The sequence below is a fragment of the Salvia hispanica genome, chromosome 4 (genome assembly GCF_029641045.1).
Source record: "Salvia hispanica isolate PSC_SH4W2 chromosome 4, Shi_PSC_v1, whole genome shotgun sequence".
NCBI lineage: Eukaryota > Viridiplantae > Streptophyta > Magnoliopsida > Lamiales > Lamiaceae > Salvia > Salvia hispanica.
This window is the reverse complement of record NC_142695.1, coordinates 6,476,463-6,498,300: the sequence shown is the minus strand read 5'-3', so window position 1 is coordinate 6,498,300 and position 21,838 is coordinate 6,476,463. Positions and strand designations below refer to the sequence as shown.

The following is a 21,838-nucleotide window of genomic DNA, read 5'->3' as shown; positions in this document are numbered from 1 at the left end:
CCAGTTTCAAAAGCACATAGCGTGGGCAGCGACAGAACTACATGGGGACAGCGGGGGCTTGGCCAGCCCCAGACCCAGACTCCCCATTACATGGCCGTCTTCCGCCCAGTCTCCGCCCCAAGAGACAACGAATCCCGCCGCCCGATTTTCTAAAATTGAAAGTAGAATTAGCAAGGAGAACACAAGACTTGGGCGGCGAAGTGGAGATGAGACCGAGAGAAGTATGTAAAAAGAGTAATTTTAAAGAAAAAGAAATGGCGAGGCCGCATGGGGAAGAAGATGAACAGGGTAGTGCAAAAGATCTGTTTTTCTTTTTTTTTCGGATACATCAAGTGCATTGGAAGAAGGAAAATATTTGACCCGTCAAATGGTAGAAAAATTAGTGATAAATTATATTTACCGTATTTTGATACTCCATTTTATTGAGCAAAATCAAAGGAGCAATTAATTTATTTTATTCTCCCTAACATATATGTAGTCTAATACTCCATCGCATAAAATCCTTCATCATAATTTAATTCCACCCTTAATATTTAAATTCAAATCATCAATGACTCCAAATAATGAAAACAAGCTTAGTTCCAAATATTCTTAAATTTACTAAGATAAAGAGTATTTGTGAATTGATAGTGCATATAAAATTGATAAAGACAATTACTTCTTCTTCAGTAAAGACGTTTCATTTTGAGCAATCATTTTGAAAAAAATATACTTCTTTCGTCCCAATAAAGTTGAGTCGTATTCTTTTTAAAGATGTCACAACTAAGTTGAATCATTTCATTTTTAACAAAAAAATAAAACATCTAATAATTCTTATTTTATTCCATCATTTACTTTACTCTCTTTATGTTTCCTATTTTATTCATCTCTCATACTTTTCAACACATTTCTTAATCTCTGTACCCAAAAGATGTCTCAACTTAGTTGGGACGAAGAGAGTAATAAATAGTTATAATGAAGAGAGAGTAAAGTAAGAGAGAGAGAATGATATAAAAATAATTTTCCCTATATTATTTTCTCTCTTATTTTACTTTTTTTTACTTTAATTATTTATTAGCATTTTTCCAAAATAAATACTGAAAATTAAATGTATCTACTGCAGATAGACGGAGGGAGTATGAAATTAAATACTACTATTGTTATAATTTAAAATTTTTTCAGCCCCGGCTTATTGAAATTTCTGGTTCCATCACTGAGCGTGGGTGTCTGGTATATTTCATTTATGTAAAGAAATGTTATGCCTGTTTTACGAAAGTTGCTCAATTTAGTCCATAAGTAATAGATTTTGGAAAAAAATAATCACTAAATTAAAAAGGGGTGACAATCATTTGAATAAGAAAAGGTAATTATGTTTGTGGAAGTAGTATTTCTTTCACGATAAATTTTATTTTTTTTAATAGGTAAAGGAGAGGAAGAAAACAGAATGCTTAGGTAGATTTTGCGCGAGAGAAAAAGAGAGAGATCAGAACTGAATAAAATGTTGTTGAAATGGACAGTTGATTAACAATTACGAAGAGTTATTTATACAAGGCTTAACTAGAATTAATCGAATGAATATTATATTTAATCAAACAGTAGTACCCAATAATCGTGGTGTTTTCAATAGAAAAACATGGAGACATGACTATATAAAATGATGAGAACATCTTAAACTAAACTCAATATAAAGCTCGATTCTCACACTTTAATATCGTCGATTTTCACATTTCAAAAGGCTATGTAAAATAGCAAGACAAAATTGGACACTTTTATTATGCTTCTGAAATTGAGTGCTATCCATTTTATCAACTATAGCCCAATAAATTTGGGGGCATAGCTCGCTTAATTCAATTTCATGATCATATTATTTAATTAACTTAAACCCAAAAATCTGAATTTATCCAATTGGCTCCATAAAATAAAAACTTAATTAATCCATAACTGGGCCAAACAGTAACGCCAGCAACATTTAATTTAAATTGACTAAGCCCATTTAGTTAAACTAAATTTAGCCCATTTAACACTACAAGTTCAAATAGCCCATCTTTCATCCCTTATATTCTTGCTCCTAAAAAATTATTAAAATATTATTCAAAATCAATCAAATTTTAAATGATGATGACTTTCTCATTTCAAATCTACTTACGTTTTACCATACATCAATTTAAGTATATTTTCATGAACTTAACTTCATATGCATATAAAATATGTTAGTATTATTTAGTCAAATTGTTAATTTTTTAAAAGAAAGAAAGATTGATTAAAATATAATAAAAGGAGGAAGCAAAATAAATGTGAAATTGACTTTTCCACGTAAAACAAATAACACTAAACCCACCTCTGCCGTATAAGATTTTCAATTCAGACTAATTAACTGAAATTGCCATTGAAATTCATGCAGCTAATTGCGCAAATTTAGATCTAAATTTATCTTTGCCATGTAATTAGAGATTTTTTTACTCAAATTTATTGTGTTTATTGGACTAGGTGGAGCGTAACTACGATTTAGGTATTAGTTGTTGTGCTCAACATGAAGGTGATGAAACTATTTTCAACTAGCAAAACGTGTTTTTTATGTCACGCACATTATATCACCTTAGTTAATATTTATAAATATTTTTATGACCGATGTATATGTCGTCGTTTGAATTTGATGAGTTTCGAAATAAAGAACTGTTATCCAAGAGTTGGTACCTTAATTTTCGTTTCAGAATAATTGTAATTAGGTGAATGTATTTTGTATATTTATTAAAAAAATTCTAAATATTTTTTTCTTAGAAAAATTTTAATTTATGTAATTATACACTCCCTCCTCATTTTTTTATATACTGTATTTATTTTCTCATATTTGATGGAAACAAACTTAGTAGTAGTATACATCTTATGAATAAATATTTGCTGTTTGTTTAATATCTTAATGACTGGTTGCTGTTTGTTTAATATCTTAATATTGTTAGTGCACATGGAATATCATCTTCATATTTTACAATGTGATTAATGACTTTTACATTAATAAAATTGCAGATGGATGACCAGATGATTTTTCTATATCTCAATGGTGTAATTTCGTCTAATTTATTTGGAGAAATAAAGTTTAACTTGAATTTTCGGTTTAATTTCATAAATAATTAATACATCTAATATTTCCTTATAAAGCATAACTTCAAATAATTTTCCATCAAAACTAATGTGTTATCCGGTAGGGGGAGTGTTATATTGCTAACTCATAACTTAATTGTTAACTAACAATTAAATAAGCCATTAGATATTCAAATTAAGGGCTTAGATCATTAATCCCTAAATGTCAATAGGATCAACGAAAAACGTCAATAAGGCTATAGAATTAATTCCAAAAAATATCAATAGGGGTATAAATATCAATTAACTATATGTTTATTTATAAATAACTTTTAAAAGAAATCTCAAAACTTTAAATTCATATAACATATATCAAATTAAAGATAATTTCATAAGGATTCCAACGATATCATACATGCTTATGTTCCGACGTCAAAATTTGAAAAAAAATTCAAAATTTTTTACTTTTTTCGTACAAGCAGAAATGTCAACATACTATATAAAATATGTCAATATAATAATACATATCGAATGTCAATATAAGCAATGAGTTAACATTTTTAAAGCATTGTGTTGACATTCTCAAAGCATTGTATTGATATATTCGGAACACTATACTGACATTTTCATCCAAAACCCTAATTTGGAGTTTTTTTTTTTCGATTTAATTAATAAAAATAAAAATTACACGTGGCAAATTGTAGACCACACGTTTTCTAAAATCCTATAGCCTTAAATTAGTTATAGTTAGCAATTAAATGATGAGTTAGCAATTGATCACTCTCCTATAATATTACATTATTTAACACATATACATATACACAAATGGAAACCATAATTCCATCCATTTTTAGTGACGTGGGTTATTATATTATATGGTGTATAACAAATCAACACAAGATTTGAAATGTTCAAACATTTACAAAATGAAGATAGAAGACAAAAGTCATATACTCATATGGAGGGAAATGATAGGCACACGCAGTATTCTACTAACCCCAACTATTATATTGGCACATAGCATGTGACAATGTTAGCATAGTCTATTATATCAAAATGTAATTAAATAGTCTAGCACCAACAATCTACTTTTCCACAACGGTGTGAATAGGACAAAATAATTTATACTTATTGCAAATAAAATACTTTATGAAGTAGCAATCATTGTTTTTAATTGTCTTTAACATCTCTGTCCCTTGGATTCCCTATACGATGTATTACTACCACGCACCTAAATCATATGCAAATATTTAAGTTTGTGCGACGACTTTCACCTAAAATCATGCAACCGCGGTGATGTGCATTTGATGGCGTGGTGCTTTTTGATTGGTGTCACCCCACATTGAAAATAATATTAATTCTCTATGAATATTGCTATATTAGAATGTTAAAACCCTCAAGTCCTCAACTAATATTTTTAAGTCTCGTATCTATTCGTATTTCCTTTTTGTCCCTTCCACTTAAAAATTTGGTCCTTGATAATATATCTTTGATCCATTTTCACTTTACTAAATCACATTAAATCTCACAATTATTCATCTCACATTCAATTATGTGAATAATTTAATACTAGAAAAACATGATTTAATTAATCTCATCATTATAACTAGGTGAATGCTCTTTAAATGTACTCCTCTTATTCTACTCAAGATGTCCACATTCTTAAGTGATACGAGATTTGAAAGAAGTTCGTTAGGTAAAGTAAGTAGAAAGAAAAAAATAAATAGTTGAATATTTTAAAGAGCTATTAATGAGAGTGAGCATTTTGAGTGGAGCAGAGTAAAAGGGAAAGGTGGACATCTTGAATGAGACGGGGGTAATATTATTTATGTCTCTTAAACAAATTTTCTCTTCATCTTTGAAGGGCATCTACAGCTATGTACTGTTGTGCACCACATGACGTGCACACATGCTGAGTCCTTGTGGTACTACTAAATGATGTGCAAAATTAGAATAATGAGCGTGTGGCGTTCGTTTTATTTTTGCAGGATAAATCAACGAGTCCCCACGGTTGATTCTCCGACACCTACAACACTTGCAATATTCACGAGTCCCCTTTCATATCTTTTCCGGTTTTTATAATTTACAATTGCGTATATTTATACTCCATGTACTAGTAATCAAATTCATAAATGGATAATTAAATATACGAATTTTATTTAGTAAATTATTGAGCCTATATTGAAGGATGCAGAAATGTGACCTTTCAAATAACAAATTAATATTGCTAACTAATTACGTAGATGATGTACGGGTAGTTTCTACTTACTCCTAGAAATGACACGTACATTTGTACTAACCAAAAGAAGAAAGCCTATCCATAATAAGTTGAAATTGAATTAAGGTACAAGCACTGTAAACGTCCGTTTAGGCAAATCCTGCACCCTACCGCAGGGAAACATGAGTCCCTTCAGTCATCCATGCATAGAAAAGTCTGGGGCTGTTGATAACATGCGCACATGGTGCCACTGCATTAATACTTTCTCTCTATCATAACTCTGCTTCCGCACTCTCTCTCTCTCTCAAAAGTCCTGCCCTTTTCTTCCCCCCTCTCTCTCTAGGTTGCGGTTACTGAATTTGATCTCTCTCTCTCACTCAATAAAGTTAATTTCCTGAGAATATGGATGTTCAAGGCCACAAGATCACTGCCACTTCTGCCGGTATTTAGTTTTTTTTTTCCCGAGAAAATCTTCTTAGCCATGTTTTCCTCAACACTGTCTCCTCTATTTTTGATCATGTTTATTCAATTCTGTCAAGATTTTTGGTAGATTTTTCCTTTTCTTGCTCGGATTTTGCTTGGATTTAGTTGAATTCGTTTCAATCTCACACGCATTCATCGATCATTTCTCCACAATTGAGCAGATTTCTGCGCGGACTTTTTCTGCTACAAAGAGACAAAGTATTAGTCCTGTTGATTGTGTTTCTTGATTTCACATTAATTTTATATTCACAAACTGATAACAACGACGGTTTTGTATTCCTTTCAATTTTTGCACCAACAATTGTATATTTGCTGTCTATTGTTTTTTCTGTTTTGCGGTTTTATGTAAGTGACTGTTGTTTGCTTAAATTATTTGGCGATTTAATGTGTTTTAGTATATATGAACTGATAACGATGGTTTGTAATCCTTTCAATTGTTGCTGTGAATTGTTTATTCTGTTTTGCAATTTTGCATAAGCGTCTGATGTTTGTTTAACTTATTTGGCCTTTTCATGTTTTATACATACTGATAGCGACGACTGTTTTTGGATCCTTTCAGTTTCATTACCAGTTATTAATTTAAATAATTTTGATTGTTTAAGGGCATGAGGGCCACGGGGTGCACCATTGCCACAAATGTGGATGGCCTTTTCCAAATCCACATCCTAGTTCTAAACACAGAAGAGCTCACAAAAGGGTTTGTGGAACAATTGAAGGCTACAAAATCATTCACTCAGAAGACCATGATAAGTATTTGGCCTTTTCAGATGATGACCATGCCTCTGATGATGATGAGCATCAGAGCCCAGGTGAGGACATATGATTTGATATAATATATGCTGTGGGTTCTAAATTGTTGGGGGTTTTATTCTGAACTGAATGTCTGTTGTACTATATATTTATGATTTCTTTGTTCATTGAAGGTCCAGATATTGTGAAGAGAAATGCTTTCATCAGTGGCGGAGTAGGTGCAAAGTCGAATAAATCAGAAGATGACGTGTTTTCTGATGCACCAATGGAGTTTTCAGACAGTGGTATTAGTCCTCAGTTAGAGGCACCCATTGAGAACGTAGGAGAAATGGGCAAGAGTTTGGAGCATAAGGGGTTGGAAGGTGGTGTTTACGGGAGTGGAGTTTTGGGGATCAAGGAAGCTGCTGGTAAGCATATGCAAGACTATGCTCTATATTTTAGATTTCCAGACTTTTGATTGTTGATGAATGCAATGTTAAGATGAACTGGCACGTAGTATCAAGAATTCTAAAATGGAATTTTTTTTGGATATGTTAGCAACTGAAAATTTTCTGCATGCATACAAAGAGTTCATTGCCTATGTAACTATGTTTCAAGTGAGTGTATTTCAAAATGATATGATCTGATTGATTAGTAGCAAGCCTTCTCTATTGAAAATAGTGAGATAAGGAATGCTGATGATTCAATATGCACTTACTTGTAACTAATAAAGAGCAATTTCAGTTTTGTTAAGAGGTTACTGTTCATCTTTGTGTCCTCCTGTTTATTTATATGCATGTAATGTTAGGTATAGCTTCGAGGAACAAACTGGTGAAGCTTTGTGATGTTACACTTGTTTTTGACATGTGAAATCTGAAATAAGAAAATTTACGCAACAATGATATGTCAAAAGTATCATAATTCTTTATTTCTGACCCCCTTTGTCCCTTTGTGATGCTTTGCTTTCTAAAACATTATTAGTATTAGTAGCTAAGTTCTGCACACCATCGTTCTTTAGCATTATGATATTGTAGCACTCTGGCTTAGAAATCACTTCAACTTGTTAGTCTGCTTGTTGGGAAAGTGGCAGGGATAATCTTTTTGATGTATTCATTACATCTCTCTTGAATTACTTAGTCTTGTGTTCGAGAAATTACGACTTCTATCAGATATCTCTGATTTCTAGTTAATTTTAATAGTTTGTCATTATATGCCAACCACTTTACATATGAAATTTTGTCCTAATGAATGCAGAAACAATTGAACAACCCAATGATGCAACAAGTGAGGAAATTAGAAAACCCAGACCCCTCTCAAACGGAAGTAGCCAGCTAGACAATGCCATGCCAATAACAGATACTGCTGCAGAAACGGTTTCTGTTGGACATTCAAATGATTCACAGCCTGAACGTGGTCTTCAAGGTGAGATACTACATGGACCTGATACCAATATTCAAGTACAGGACAATGGCTCAGCTTCTGTTTCTTTGGACCCTGAAGAACATAAAGTTCTGGACCAAACAATAGCAGCAGGTAAAAGTAAAGATGAATCGTGTGATAAGTTTATTTCTGAAGGGGCCAAAGATGATTCCACCCCTATATCTGAATCTCTTCAAATGGATGCTCCTGATGCGGTTAATAGTGTGGTCCATTCTGTCGAAAAAAGTACCTCCATCCTAACTTCCGAGGTTGCCCTTGTGGATGAGACTCGTAAAAGCATAGATGCTTCTGCTTTGGAGAAAGAGCTCTCTCATTCTAGTGAGGTGGAGAAAGAGCTCTCTCTTTCTACTGAGGCTGCCCTTGTGGATGAGATTCGTAAAAGCATAGATGCTTCTGCTTTGGAGAAAGAGCTCTCTCATTCTACTGAGGTGGAGAAAGAGCTCTCTCATTCTACTGAGGCTGCCCTTGTGGATGAGACTCGTAAAGGCATAGATGCCTCTGCTGTGGAGAAAGAGCTCTCTCATTCTACTGAAGACATTGGGTCCAGTAAATCTGTTTATGGAAGTACTTTACCTGAGGAAAGTCTGTTGAATGCGTCTTTGGTTGAGCCTAACGAGAGCACAAAAGCTTTAGATGTTACTGAGCACTCTGATGTGGCTTGTACTGTCTCCTCGATTGACAAAGAAGAGATGCTGAAAACCGCCTCAGATGCAAGTGATGGAGAGAAGTCTGACATGACCAGTGGTTATGAATGTCAAAACCAAAGCCTGGAATCTAAGCACTTGAATTCTCTTGAAGCAAATTCCACCCCTGGCTCCACAGTTCATGCCATTCCATGTGAAGATACTACAAATTTGAAAACTGGGAGCCAAAAGGGTGAAGGACTTTCTGCAGAAGTAGAAGTGATCCCTGATTCTACACTGCCTTCAGAAAAACTGACTGACCTTCCAAGTTCATGTGTAGCTGATGGTTATGCAAAAAGTTCACAAGAACTATCGGAAAACAATTCCAGTTCATTGGAATTCAGTGATGATGGTTTTGAGAATTCCATTAGAGGAGATGGTGCAGATGGTCCCTCTGGAGCAGATTCTGAGGCGAATGAAATTGGTGACAAGAGTTCCTCCGCTGAACCCCCAGTGTTGCCAGTAACTTCACAGATGCAGAATAATGTTCATGGGGCGACGAATGTTGTTGAAGTTGAGCCTCTAGATGTTTCTGAATCTGTTACCAAAATAGAAGATGGTAATGCAGTTTTAGTGTCAGGTTCTGAGGCAAATGAAATTGGCGACAGGAGTTCCTCACTAATTTCCTCGGTGGAAAACCCCGTGTCACTATTAACTTCAGAGCTGCAGAATAATGTTCATGCGGCAACAAATGTTGTTCAAGTTGAGCCTGTAGATGTTGCTGAAACTGTTAGCAAATTAGATGATAATGCAGTTTCAGTTTCAGCAGAAACCCCTGAACACTCCATTTCAACAGAATCTACACTGCCACTCTCTGATTCAGTTTTGTTGAGGGAAACTGGTGACGGGAATTCCTCACTGAATTCCTCGGTGGAACACCCCGTGCCCCTATTAACTTCAGAGCTGCAGAATAATGTTCATGCATCAACGAATGTTGTTAATGTTGAGCCTTTAGATGTTGCTGAAACTGTTAGCAAAGTACAAGATGATAATGCATTTTCAGTATCAGCGGAAACACCCGTACACTCCATTTCAACAGAATCTACACTGCTACTCTTTGCCAAAGATGGTACCTGTGACGAAGAAGACTTTAAGGCATCAGAAGCAATCACCAAAACTGAAGTAACTTCTGAAGATCATGAAAGCAATGTTGGATCGAGGGAAATTTCAGAAAGCCCTTCCCCAAGTGTGCAAGGAACTTTCCCTGCAAGCACATGTTTGAATGTTACTTCATCGGATGTTAAGCAGATGCATTCAAATGATGATCTTAGCACATTGAAGTCTGTTAACACTATTCTTAGTGCTGAAAATTCTTTTGATGACAAGGTTTTAAAATCAGAGGAATGTTTCGGGTCTTCTGAAGCTCCAAGTTTAAAACAACCAGTACCTTCAGCTTCAGATGTTGAAGAATTTCATGGAACTTCTGATACAGTTGATGATAAGTCTGTTGTTATTGTTGAAGATGTCACTAGGGTCGATGCAAAGTATGTGAATACTGAAGCTGAATGCAAGCCTGCTAAGCAAACGGATGATGCATTTGCAGTTGATGTATCCAGTAGTTTAGCTAGCCCGTCTGACAGTCTGGAAGCGAACTGTGGATCAGTAGTTTCAGGTACGCCAACTCATCTCTATTGTATCAGTTTGCTTAAAACTAGTCTTCTTTTTACTGGTTTGCATAGCACAAATTAAATTTGTGTCTTATACTTTTTCATATTCTCCATAATACTGTGCTCATTTTATCTGATCTACACTTTTCTCTCAATTGATAGATACATTCGAAACAAATTCTCAGAAGCACAAAACCCGTTCCAGCAAATCAGATACATTTGAGCCTCCATCTTTCATGACTTTGGTTCAATCTGGGAGTGAAGTAGATCAGGCTACTGCAGCTACAGAGATTGAGACGGCGCAGAACAATCAGCAACAGAGATCTGATGCTCTTGAAGCCGTCTGGTTCCCTTCTCTAACAAATGTAGTCAATGAATCCGAAGGCAGAAAGAAAAATGAGGAAATGATAGCCAAAGTTACAAACTGGAGCCCAGTGAAGCAGCAGTCCAGTCCTTTGAAAAGCCTTCTAAACGAAGTCAAGTCACCTAACACGAAACAAGTGCCCGTTGCAAATCAGAAAGTTGAGGCTGAGACTGAAGACGACAATGTGGGTAAAGTTGTTGCTTCAGAAACACACAAAACCAAGGATCCGGATACCAACAAGCACCTTGAGGAGTGGAACTCTCCTGCAAGATACCCGATTGAGATCAAGAAAGAAAAGAAGAAAGGACGACCGTTTTGGGTTCCATTTGTATGCTGCTCTTCTGCACATAGGGACCTATGATCCCTTAATCCTTTCTCTATGTTTGTTGAGTGTGTGTTTTCACAATTATGTATTGATTGTAGTTATCCAAACTGTGGTGTGAGGAACAGTGTGGTATATAACTGTGGGTGTGAGTTATTGTGTAAGCCTGCATTTGAGATGGCTTTGTTGTATGTAACTCGAAATTTATGTTTTTTTTGCCTTGGAGTTGAGAATTGTTGTTGCCTTGTTGGTAGTCTGTTGCTGGAGACCAAATAATAGGGTTTGACTTTAAAACGTTAATAATCTTGTAGAAAGATGGAGTAACATTTTTTGCTTGCAAAAATTATACTGCAGTATTTCTTAATTGAGTTGATTGCATTCTGATTAATCTTGTTGTAATCGAACTTTTTAATTATTTCATTAAAGACTCATCCTTTCAATTTGTGGTATTCTCCCTCCGTCCCATTTTAGGTGTTCTATTTAAGTTCGACACGAGTTCCAAGAAATGTAAAAGAACGTTGTGAAAAAAAATAGTAGAATGTGAATCTTAATTTTATACATATTAGTTTTACAATAAAGTATGAGTAAAGAAAGAGTTAGTGGAATCTGGAGTTTATTACTCTCCATATATGTGGTATATTTCAACCGAGACTCAAAGTGGGACATCCAAAAATGGTCAACCGGGACTGCTAAAGTAGGACGGAAGCAGTAGCTGACTAGTCTTTCTTTTTGGAATTTGAAGATGAGATTTACTGTTTAGAGGCATCTAATATCTAAATTCAAAATGATTATAGTCCAAAGTTTTAGTTTTGTAACAAATATCCATATTTCCCAAAAAAAATAGGGTAAAAAGTAAAAATTTGTTACTAGACGTTGATGCAAGGCAAAAAATAAAGAAACAGATGAGAAAAATAAATTTTCGAGATTCTGACAGCTAAACTCAAAATCTCGTCTTTGAAAGAAAATTTAAAAACGAAAATACAAATATAGCAAAAATGATGAGCCTAAACGTCACAGATTGTGCAATTCACCTCTCCACCGGTGGATTCGCGGTGAAATCCGGCTTCAATGGCGAAAAGATGCCGCCTTTACCGCAGAGGCCCCGAAACAGAGTGGATTTCAGCGGCATCCGCAGCTCGCGCGACGCGATACGCTCGCTGCGGGAGCTCGCCGCGATGTCTCCGGAGCCCTCCATCCGCGTCTACAACAATCTGCTGAGCGACATTGCCAAGAAGGAGCTTTACTCGGTTGCACTCCACGTGTTCGACGAAATGCGCCAATTGGGCGTCGTGGCGGATTGGTACACGATGAACATCGTCGTCAACTGCTGCTGCCTCTTGAAGCGCGTGGACGTCGGATTCTCCGTGCTCAGCGTCTTCATCAAGAATGGATACGTCCCCAATGGGACGACGTTCAACACTCTGCTTAAAGGGCTGTTTCTCGCCGGCGAGATTGGCGAGGCGGAGCTTCTGTTCAAGAAGATTCTGAGCTTCAAGCTATGTGAGATCAACGATGTCATGATTCTCACCGTTGTGAACGGGCTGTCGAAGGCCGGGAAACCGCTCACTGCGCGTGATCTGCTTCTGGCGTTGGACGAAGCTGGGTACGAGCCTAATGTTCGAGCTTACAACACTGTGATTGATGGCTTGTCGAAGCGTGGGATGGTTGATGACTCTCTGCTTCTGCTGTCGCATATGGTGGAGAAGGGCGTCTCCCCTAGCGTGGTTACGTGTAATGCGTTGATAGATGGATATTGCTCGCGGGGGGAGATGGCTAGAGCGATAGAGCTCTTTGATACAATGGCGAAGACGGGGATCAAGCACGATATATTCACGTATAGTAGCTTGATTAAGGGATACTGCAAGAAGGGGAGCCTTGATGAAGCGTGGCGTTTCTTTGATGAGATCCCGCGCGTTGGCCTCAAGCACTCGACTGTTTCATACTCCACCATGATGCAGGGGCTGATACGCGAGGGAAGGTTTGAAGACGGATGGAAGCTTTACAAAGATATGGAAGCTCAGAAGCTACATCCGAATCTCCACACCTACAACATCTTGTTGGATGGCATGTGCAGGAGTGATCGGATTGATGAGGCGCTCGAGTTTCTGAGGGTGGTGGAGGAGGAGAAAGGTGCCACTCCTAATGTGGTAACGTATGGTGTCCTGATCAACGGCTTGTGCAAGTGTGGGAGACTGGATGAAGCTAGGAGACTCTTCGACCAGCTCCCCTCCAAGGGGTTGCGTCCTAACACGGCAATCTACAACATGATGCTCGACTCCCTCTATCAGCAAGGGCGGAGAGGGGAGGCGAGGAGGTTGATGGAGGAGATGGAGAGGAGCGGCTGCCGGCCTGATGGCGTGACATACAACATTGTAGTGTGGAATCTGATGAAGAGGAACGAGGTGCGAGAGGCGATTCCGTTCTTGGAGGAGATGTGTAGGAGAGGCTTCGAGGCTCATCCAGCTAACATGTCTGTTTTGCTTCATGAATTAAGAGGAGAAGAAGTTAAAGATGAGAAATTGCAAGAGATTATTAAGAAAGTTTGTGCTAAAATTGACAAGTGAATGTTCTATTTTATGAGGTTTGAATACTTCAGTGAAATTACATTTGATTCTTTGTAAGTTAGTTTTTCCTTCTTCAGCCTTCTTGATCATATGATTCATATCACCATATAATCCTTTCTTCCCAGATTTGTATAGTTTCTGTCTTTGGAGTAATAACAAAATCTCTCCATTTATACTTCAACAGTTTAAGTTCCATGTTTTGTATTATCCATGAGAACTCCGTGAAGGTTGGATCATCGATCTCTTACCACGTGTAATGGCTGGAATTGCCTTGGCTTCCGATCATGAGTCGCATAAGTCTTGACCACAATGGATAATTTTTTCCATCGAGTTTGAATCGTAGCTTGATGTTTTCTGTATTGCGCATCATGCTTCATATCTGTTAAGTTAACACATTAATTTATTTGGCTGGAGGTGGCTGAGTTTCTGACATTTTGATGAGGTTTTTTCACAGGTTAACTGCTTTAGAAATGTATTGGTACTGAACTAATCTTTCTTCATCCTAATACACCTCTCATAGCATTATAAAGACCGCTGATAAAGTCTGTTAAAAAGGAAGGAAAAATAGCAATCCCATGATGAAAATGTTACAAGAAGTGCTTTATACCCCTCCATCTCTCTAAACAAGAGAGAGAATCACAGTACTTCATTGTAAGTAACAAAGCAGTCAATCCTAGATTGTATTATTCTTGTTCCATGACAGATAAGAGGGATTCCCCAAAGGCCTGTACAAAGATGATCAACAACAAGAATCTAAGAAATTCATGAAAGAAATTTGAAATGGAGAGAGAGAGAGAGCAGAAGTGATGAGTGAATTAGTTACCTTGGCTTGAAAACATAAAGAAGTGAGAAGATGATAGCAAAAACAAGGCTGGTTCCTCCAACAGCCATGTACATTCTGCCAATGAAGTCATTCTTCCCACCAATCCAGGTCGCAGTTGAGACCACCAGCTTCTTCTTCCCATGGAAGGAGTATGTGTTGTAGTTGTTCTGTATTGTCACTGTAATCTTCTCGTTGGCTTCGAGGTCTGTCTCAATCTTCCCGTATAGTTTTCTGAATGTAGGCAGAGCTGCAGTCCGCATCCACACCATCAGATCCTCTTGCTGGTTCATCTGTTTGTGTATACATATATATAACCAAAGATCAGAACACAGTTATGGAAAGATTCATCATTACTGCTCAAACATTTGACGGAAAATCAATTGCAAGAAAATGAAGAAAAATAACATATGACAGCAGATTCAAAGTTGCAAATAAAAATAGGCACAAATAAAAAGTGTATTTTCTGATTTAGGTGCTGTTTTGGAAGTTATATATGCTAATTGATAGTTCTTGCAAGAAGAAGGCACAAATAAAAAGTGTATTTTCTGATTTAGGTGCTGTTTTGGAAGTTATATATGCTAATTGATTGTTCTTGCAAGAAGAAGGCAGATAGTGATAGTCCCATTTGACTAAATATTCAGACAACAGAACATAGGACAAACAAATAAATATTTGCAAGAAAAGAAGCAAAAAAAAAGTTGATTAGGAGGCATACTAACAGGTATACTCTCATCAAGTTTTCCACCCCCAATCAAGGTGCCATTCTGGAAGTTCTTGGGGTAGATATTGGCGCCGAATTTATGAATTCTATCGCTTCTCCAAGCGATGTCCTTCTTGTTAATTGGTAAAGCAGCATCGTTCTTGGACAACATGTAGGTGTCGTTGAATAAACTCCAAGCAACGAGCCCACATGGAACAATGGGCTTACCATCACCTGTCTGCCCCTCTGGATCACATTGAGTGGTTCTAGACTCGGCTTTGGGGTTCCATAGCTGACGATCACTTCTACTTTTTACGTATCTGCAGCGAGCAAGAGGTTAGTTTTCCTTCTCTTTCAACTATTCCAGATTGATCTAATTCAAACGCGATGATTTCACTGACCTCCTATGGTTCTGATAGAAGTTGTCAAGCTGGTAATACACATAGATTGGTTTTCTCATCTTCTTTGGAATCTATAAGGTGAGAAATAGGTCATGTAAGAAGAGATTATGAAATAATAAATGTTGAAAAATGAAAATGAGAGGAGATTACAGTGATGCTCCTGATGCAGGTTTTGTCTGTTGCAGGATCTTTGATGTAGCCAACCTTCTGGTTTGTTGATGGGATGCACGCGTCGTCATAACGGTCCACCACCTCAACTACCTACATACATACATATAAGTGTCTGAATAAGATATGTATGCATATATTCATGACAATTGGAAAGAATAAGACAATCTTGCAGATGATGAACAATTACATTTTTTGATGCGGAAAGAGAGAACAGACCGATCGGAATGAAGATTATGGCGAGGCATACGAGAGTTGCAATCACCTAAACAAGAAATGCAAAAGAAAAAAGTGATCACAGACAAATTAGCATTGATTTGCACACACCAACAAATCTATGATGAATGAACAAAGGTTGAGAAAACATACCAATGCAGGAGTAAGAATCGGTTTCCAGGCAGGGAGATCTTGCTGAGTAAATCTTGAATCTGCAAAAGACAATATTTTTTTGACAAACAACCATGAAAAGATATCAAAAATATATATAGCATGCATGGCACAAATGATACATGATTCAATTGGAAAATAAATGCAGGGGAAATTATGAAATTTTACATGTGGGCTTCTTGGAAATCTTATTAGATGCTTGAGAGGATCCATCAGGAATCATTTGAAGAAATGAAAGATTATTTAGGCGGAAAGATGTCCCTTTTTCAGACAAAGAACATAATCTGGAATTCTTAAATTTGTGCTTTTTCTTTGAAAGGAAGAAGATCAAGTCATGCTTATATTACTAGTATTCATCAAACAAAATGGATAACATAAAATAACACACTAGTATAAATTATACTATTAGTAGTTTATTCATTCATAAAAAATAATTTTATTTTTTCATTTTGATCGGTTCACTTAATTAGTTTTTATTTATTTGTAATAAGTTCCTCTTTAATAAGGATGATGAATTATTTTACCAATTTTGTATTTAAATTTGGATTATTTAATATTAAGATTAATTTTTATGGACTAGTAATTTCTTTGACATTACAATTATAATTTTTTAGAACATTTTATCACTTTAAAATAGCATACAATTATATTTTTTTAGAACATTTTATCACTTTAAAATAACATAGTTTCCGTTATATAAATCTGGAGTAACTGTATTATGCAAAAGTTTAAACTTTTGGAAAACATCTTGCCTCAAAATTAATACTCCCTCCGTCCCTAATTAATTGTCACTCTTTTCTATTTCAGTCCGTCCCTCAATAATTGACACACTTCACTAACTCACTTCACCCACTCACTTCATTCACTCACCTCAAATTTATCACTTTAAATCTCATAATCCGCTAACTCACTTCACTCACAATTTATTAGAAAACCACTATAAAAAGTAGGTCTCACATTCCACTGACATTTAAGTTTTAGGGACGGATGTAATGTATTACTAGGTGGGGCAAATGCCCCTCCTCAAATATACTGATATATACTATTTTATTTAATAATTTTGCAAAATTTGTAAAATTTCTTTATGTTTAACCCTTCTTAAATTCTCAAATTATGTACATATAATTTTGCCCCCTTCCATTTACATTCTGATCCATCCCTAGTTTTAACCAACTTTTCTTTATATTTCTTAAAATACGTGTCCGGTCAAAGAGTGATAATTTATCGGGGACGAAAGGAGTAATTTAAAATAAAACAAATTATTGTAGTACTAGTACTACACAAGAAGGCAGAAGCTATATTTATTTATTGTTACTGGAAAATAGTGAGTGTGGCTGTGAGTTGCCATCTTTAACACTACCAATCAACATTTTTACAACTCAAGAACAATTTGGTGGCCATAAAAATGGCTTCTTTCCACGCCCTAATCCCTTGGAATCCATTATTCAGACCCAATTCTACACCCACTACCACTAATAGAAATATTACTACTATTTTTAATTTCAACAATGGGATTGGAATCCATTCATTCAGTTGTAAAATTCATGGTGGGTGCAGATTTTATTGGAATTATGGAAAAAGTTTCGATCCTTTTGCGCCTTCTTCCTCCAATGGCAACAGACTGGAGGCAGCAGCAGTTGCTGCTGCTGATAAAGAATACGAGGATGAAGAATTTATTGTGGTTAATTTTTACCGTTTTGTGCTTGTCAAAGACCCTGAAGAGGAGCTCTCTAAGCACCTCCTTTTTATGAAGGTGTTTCCTCTCTCTCTGTTATTCATTTTTAGGTGAATCTTGCTTTGCCCTTTTCTGCAATGTAAGTTCACTCATGTCCTTGAGATTATTATCTGCTGCAGCTTTGCCCAATTGTAGAGTAAATAGAATATATGCAGAGAAAATGTAAGAGATTACAAGTAGTAGTATAATTTAATTGCCAGAAACATTGATCTCTTGTAGTTCTTTGGCCAAAAAATTGGCCTTATCAAGAAATTCCAATGTGTATTGTTGCTTCTTCTCTTCTCTCTTTTTTTTGCCCCCCTTGTGTGAGTTGGGGGGATGGGGGTGCTTTCATTATGTAAGATCAGCTCTTTGTTGGGGGATTAAGAATTTCTGATAAACATTGTTTATTTGTTGAATTAGATATGTTTAATTTGACACATGATGAGTTCAACTTTTGTTTTTTCTCATACTTATGTTGGAACCATTGCCATATCAATAAATAACTATGTGCCTTTGATGCTCAATATAGGATCGTAACATACATGGTCGCATATACTTGAACGAACAAGGGATTAATGCGCAGGTATTCTGTTTATCTTCCTTTCCTCAGTTATTTCACCAGGTGTGTGTTGTCCTCAATATTAGTTAGTTCCAATTAAAATGCAAGATTTTCTGATCATGGATTATTGAATTGAAGCTAGCTGCTCTGAGGTTATATGAGAGTTAATTTGTCTTCGACTGATTCTTTTTTAGCATATATGTTGAGCTGTTGTTGGCTGAATCTCTCTCTATTGCAGTACAGTGGACCATCAAAAGATGCTCTTGCATACGTTGAATGGGTTAAGGAAGATCCCAAGTTCTCTGACATATTGGTGCAGATCTCTCCGGCCATAAACGGCCATGCTTTCCCAAAACTGAAATTGCGTTACAAGCCATCACTTGTGCAGGCAAGCTGAATAGTATATAATATGCCTCATTGTTGTAAAATTTCTTGCTTTTGATTGAGATACCTTTTGACACCAAATATAGTCCTCTCAAGTAAGTTCCACTAGCCGAACCAATCTCCCCCCCCCCCCCTCTCCCTGTCTCTCTCTCACACACGTAGACACTCACACATTGTCTTCATTTTGCAAAAGTAGTATGCTCTGTACATTCTTTGAGTGCTGATGTACCTGAATTGAACCCAACGATTGTATGTAGATCCTAGGAGCTGAAGTAGTAGGATTTTCATTGTATTTGTAATGCAGAATAGTCATCTTTAGATCTGTTTCTCATGATAGTTGGAAGAGGGCATTTCACATCTCCCTTTGCTCGACCCATCAATGCGGGCTACACCTCTTACACCTTCAGAATGGAGGAGCAAGCTGGAGGAAGCAAATAAGATTGAAAATTCATTGGATACATCAAACTCCAACTTTGTGCTACTAGATGTGAGAAATGGTACAGTCCTTTTCCAGTCATAATTAAGGCCTTCTGCTCAATGTGTACCTCAGGTTTCCCTTGTCGTTACAGAAAAAGCTACGTGCTTTAGTCAATTAACATTAACTGTAGAGCTGACCATGTTCTTGAGGTTTCCTTATTTGTAATTGTCATAATCTTTAACAAATAACAGTAGCACTTGTTCTCGTCCTATGTTGTTTGATTTATGTGATTCCACAAGTTTGCTTTCCTTTAAATTTTAGCTAGTTTATTGTTTCACTTACATTCCCCATTTGATTAGTTTAGCAATTAGTTAAGACTTTCTGTGGTATTAGGTTATGAATGGGACGTTGGTCACTTCAAGGGGGCTCATCGTCCCGATGTTGATTGCTTCAGGAGCACTTCATTTGGCTTATCCGAAACGGAGACAGAGGCAAGCCCACCTCCAACTTGCTATTAAAATTAAACCACTTGCTGAATATTTCATGTTGCATGTATGATGAAAACAAAAACTGAGTTTCTTGCCCCTGCTTCTTCGAATGTCTATTACTATATTAGCACTTTATTGTTTAATCAGGTTAGACCTTCAGACCCTTTAGCTGATGCTGATAAAGAGAAGACAGATGTATTGATGTACTGTACAGGTGGCATTCGCTGCGATGTATACTCCACAATTCTTAGGTCAACCACATTAACATAACGCCACTGGTTATTACTCATTCTTGGTTTCTTGGATTTGCCTGAAATTGTTGGCTATGACAGACAACAGGGCTTCAAAAGATTGTATACCCTAAAGGGAGGCGTCTCTCATTATCTCGAAAACGAAGGTCCTGTGGGATGGGAGGGGAATCTATTTGTTTTCGACTCCCGTCTCTCTCTGCCACCTTCCACATACAAGCCAGATGCCAGTTCACAGCAACAAGTGTCTCACTCATTTGCAAAATGTTACATATGCTCGTCTCAAGTCTCTGAGTTGAGGCACCGAAACTGTGCGAATCTTGATTGCAACCTGCTCTTCCTGTAAGTTCTGTTTCTTGTTGGTACCTAGTGCTCAGATTGGTGATCTTGAGCGTACCATGATGAAGTCGAATAATCATACAATCTGATGCAGATGCTGTTCGGAGTGTGTGGATGGTTTGAGAGGATGCTGCTGCGTGAAGTGCACTGGTGCTTCTCGTCTGAGGCCTGTGCTACCAGGGTACCAAAGATACCAGAAGTGGCATACTTATCGAGATGTTGAGCTGCAGAGCTGGTGAAATCGATCTTCTTTGAATGCACAGGAAGAAGGGAAAGGAAGGTAAATGTGATGAGAACAAGAGTGGCATTTGTTAGTGGAGATTGATTTGTTTGGTTTGAGAGAAGAGAGGCAGCCATGTTTCTGATGATTGGAGCTTTTACAAGCACATAATTGATAATACTATGATTTTGGTGGAATACATAGCCATAGAATACATGTTGAGAATTTCGGTTGTAATTATAAAAATCAGCCATTAAAACTTTTTTACATTTTTCTCAATTTTTTCGTGATGAAATATTCTGATTTGTGAGTAATATGCTTTTGATTTGACACACATATTTTATGGGTGGTCTTGTCCTACAATTTTCCGGATGTGACTTATATACATTTTCATCCAAATTAGACAAAATTGAGAAAATGTGTTAAAATTCATGAATTTTAAGGCTGATTTTTAAACTTAGTTTGACGTTGTACAAATGGATTTTTTCCACAATATTACTACACATTGCAACTAATTTTCGTATATTATCTATTTAAACACGGAAAGCTGGTCAGTAACCAAGGCACAAAACCCGACTAATAAGGTGTCAGACTGTCAGTTACACTTCCTAATTTTGGAGAATTTCTTTGTCGTTTAACTAACAAAACGGTTTGTTTATTAATTGTTGACCTAGATTTTGACAGTTAATCTTTGAGTTGTTCTTTGGATCTATTTATTCGAACCCAACTTAATTGGACCACAATAGCATACCGATTAGAAATGACATAATTTCTATATAGTGCTCATGCATGCACATATGGTTGTATACGTGTCTCACTAAACGACTAACAACGCCAACATCAGTTCTAATCCGTTAGTTATAATTTAACAACAACAATAATAATAACAATTAGTTTTATGAGATTTAATCCATTTTGAATTTTTATTAGGATTTTATGTGCATAAACTAAATAGTAGAAAGCAATACTATTAAAACTATTTTTTATAGTATTTTTAATACTATGTCATCAAATACGGAAAAATGAAATATCATTCAACTTTAATACTATTAAAATGATTTTTAATTTTGAAAAATTTAAGGAAATAAGAAATTATTTTTCTAAGTTAAATCATTCTGTTATGATTAACTTTTATAATTTGGTTTAATTGTATTTTTCATTTCAAAACTTTATTTTTACAATTAATTTATATAAGCATAAATAGTTGTGAAAATAAATTTTTTAATGAAAAGTGTTATTAAATCCAAATTACAAAATTAATCATAATAAAATAAATTTAATTTACAAAAACAATATCTTCTTTATTGAACTAATCAAAAAAAGTAATCTTAATATTAGAGGTGAATTGTGTTTCATATTTCAACGTTTGTTCATTTTCATAGCGTTTATAAATAAGACACTGCACAACACTATATAATTTCATTTATGAATAAAAATTCCCAAATAAAATTTCAATCTACTACACTAAAATGCAGAACGGCGTCGTGGGACAGCAGCTCCCACTCCCTTTAAATAGCAG

General features: G+C 36.0%; 4 protein-coding genes across 6 annotated transcripts; 3 read left to right on the top strand and 1 right to left on the bottom strand.

The window, feature by feature from the left end:
* Positions 1-5,524: 5,524 nt before the first annotated feature.
* On the top strand, positions 5,525-11,136 carry LOC125194386 (uncharacterized). Of its 2 annotated transcripts, none has more exons than XM_048092572.2 (5): positions 5,525-5,717; positions 6,361-6,567; positions 6,688-6,915; positions 7,742-10,222; positions 10,380-11,136. In XM_048092572.2, the coding sequence occupies exons 1-5, from the start codon at positions 5,678-5,680 to the stop codon at positions 10,940-10,942; spliced, it is 3,519 nt and encodes a 1,172-aa protein (XP_047948529.2). In that variant the 5' UTR covers positions 5,525-5,677; the 3' UTR covers positions 10,943-11,136. The 2 variants fall into 2 exon arrangements, with proteins under 2 accessions (XP_047948529.2, XP_047948528.2); XM_048092571.2 differs by having other exon boundaries at positions 5,526-5,717; positions 6,682-6,915.
* Positions 11,137-11,814: 678 nt separating this feature from the next.
* On the top strand, positions 11,815-13,648 carry LOC125194372 (uncharacterized). The gene has a single exon (XM_048092553.2). The coding sequence runs from the start codon at positions 11,899-11,901 to the stop codon at positions 13,465-13,467; it is 1,569 nt and encodes a 522-aa protein (XP_047948510.2). The 5' UTR covers positions 11,815-11,898; the 3' UTR covers positions 13,468-13,648.
* A 366-nt stretch (positions 13,649-14,014) lies between these two features.
* Positions 14,015-16,259, bottom strand: LOC125194374 (ALA-interacting subunit 1-like). The gene is made up of 8 exons (XM_048092556.2): positions 16,115-16,259; positions 15,929-15,987; positions 15,750-15,824; positions 15,542-15,652; positions 15,392-15,462; positions 15,010-15,310; positions 14,291-14,580; positions 14,015-14,192 (listed from the first exon to the last, which is right to left on the bottom strand). The coding sequence occupies exons 1-8, from the start codon at positions 16,167-16,169 to the stop codon at positions 14,141-14,143; spliced, it is 1,014 nt and encodes a 337-aa protein (XP_047948513.2). The 5' UTR covers positions 16,170-16,259; the 3' UTR covers positions 14,015-14,140.
* A 1,034-nt stretch (positions 16,260-17,293) lies between these two features.
* On the top strand, positions 17,294-20,598 carry LOC125194373 (Rhodanese/Cell cycle control phosphatase superfamily protein). 2 transcript variants are annotated; one of them, XM_048092555.2, is made up of 8 exons: positions 17,294-17,699; positions 18,193-18,246; positions 18,461-18,610; positions 18,944-19,103; positions 19,418-19,515; positions 19,660-19,763; positions 19,845-20,102; positions 20,194-20,598. In XM_048092555.2, exons 1-8 carry the CDS (start codon positions 17,352-17,354, stop codon positions 20,336-20,338), a joined length of 1,317 nt encoding a protein of 438 aa, XP_047948512.2. In that variant the 5' UTR covers positions 17,294-17,351; the 3' UTR covers positions 20,339-20,598. The 2 variants fall into 2 exon arrangements, with proteins under 2 accessions (XP_047948512.2, XP_088926138.1); XM_089070012.1 differs by having other exon boundaries at positions 17,681-17,699; positions 18,466-18,610.
* Positions 20,599-21,838: the final 1,240 nt, after the last annotated feature.

Bases quoted from the DNA above. Each gene is read 5' to 3' on its own strand.
- LOC125194374 (XM_048092556.2), bottom strand. From the start codon at position 16,169: ATGATTCCTGATGGATCCTCTCAAGCATCTAATAAGATTTCCAAGAAG. The intron at 14,581-15,009 runs GTTAGTATGCCT...ATACACAAACAG, and splicing joins AACTTGATGAGAGTATACCT to ATGAACCAGCAAGAGGATCT. The intron at 14,193-14,290 runs GTAACTAATTCA...ATCTTTGTACAG, and splicing joins CTTTATGTTTTCAAGCCAAG to GCCTTTGGGGAATCCCTCTT.
- LOC125194372 (XM_048092553.2), top strand. From the start codon at position 11,899: ATGATGAGCCTAAACGTCACAGATTGTGCAATTCACCTCTCCACCGGT.
- LOC125194373 (XM_048092555.2), top strand. From the start codon at position 17,352: ATGGCTTCTTTCCACGCCCTAATCCCTTGGAATCCATTATTCAGACCC. The intron at 18,611-18,943 runs GCAAGCTGAATA...TTCTCATGATAG, and splicing joins ACAAGCCATCACTTGTGCAG to TTGGAAGAGGGCATTTCACA. The intron at 19,764-19,844 runs GTCAACCACATT...TGGCTATGACAG, and splicing joins GTATACTCCACAATTCTTAG to ACAACAGGGCTTCAAAAGAT.
- LOC125194386 (XM_048092571.2), top strand. From the start codon at position 5,678: ATGGATGTTCAAGGCCACAAGATCACTGCCACTTCTGCCG. The intron at 6,568-6,681 runs GTGAGGACATAT...TGTTCATTGAAG, and splicing joins TGATGAGCATCAGAGCCCAG to GTCCAGATATTGTGAAGAGA. The intron at 6,916-7,741 runs GTAAGCATATGC...TAATGAATGCAG, and splicing joins GGGGATCAAGGAAGCTGCTG to AAACAATTGAACAACCCAAT.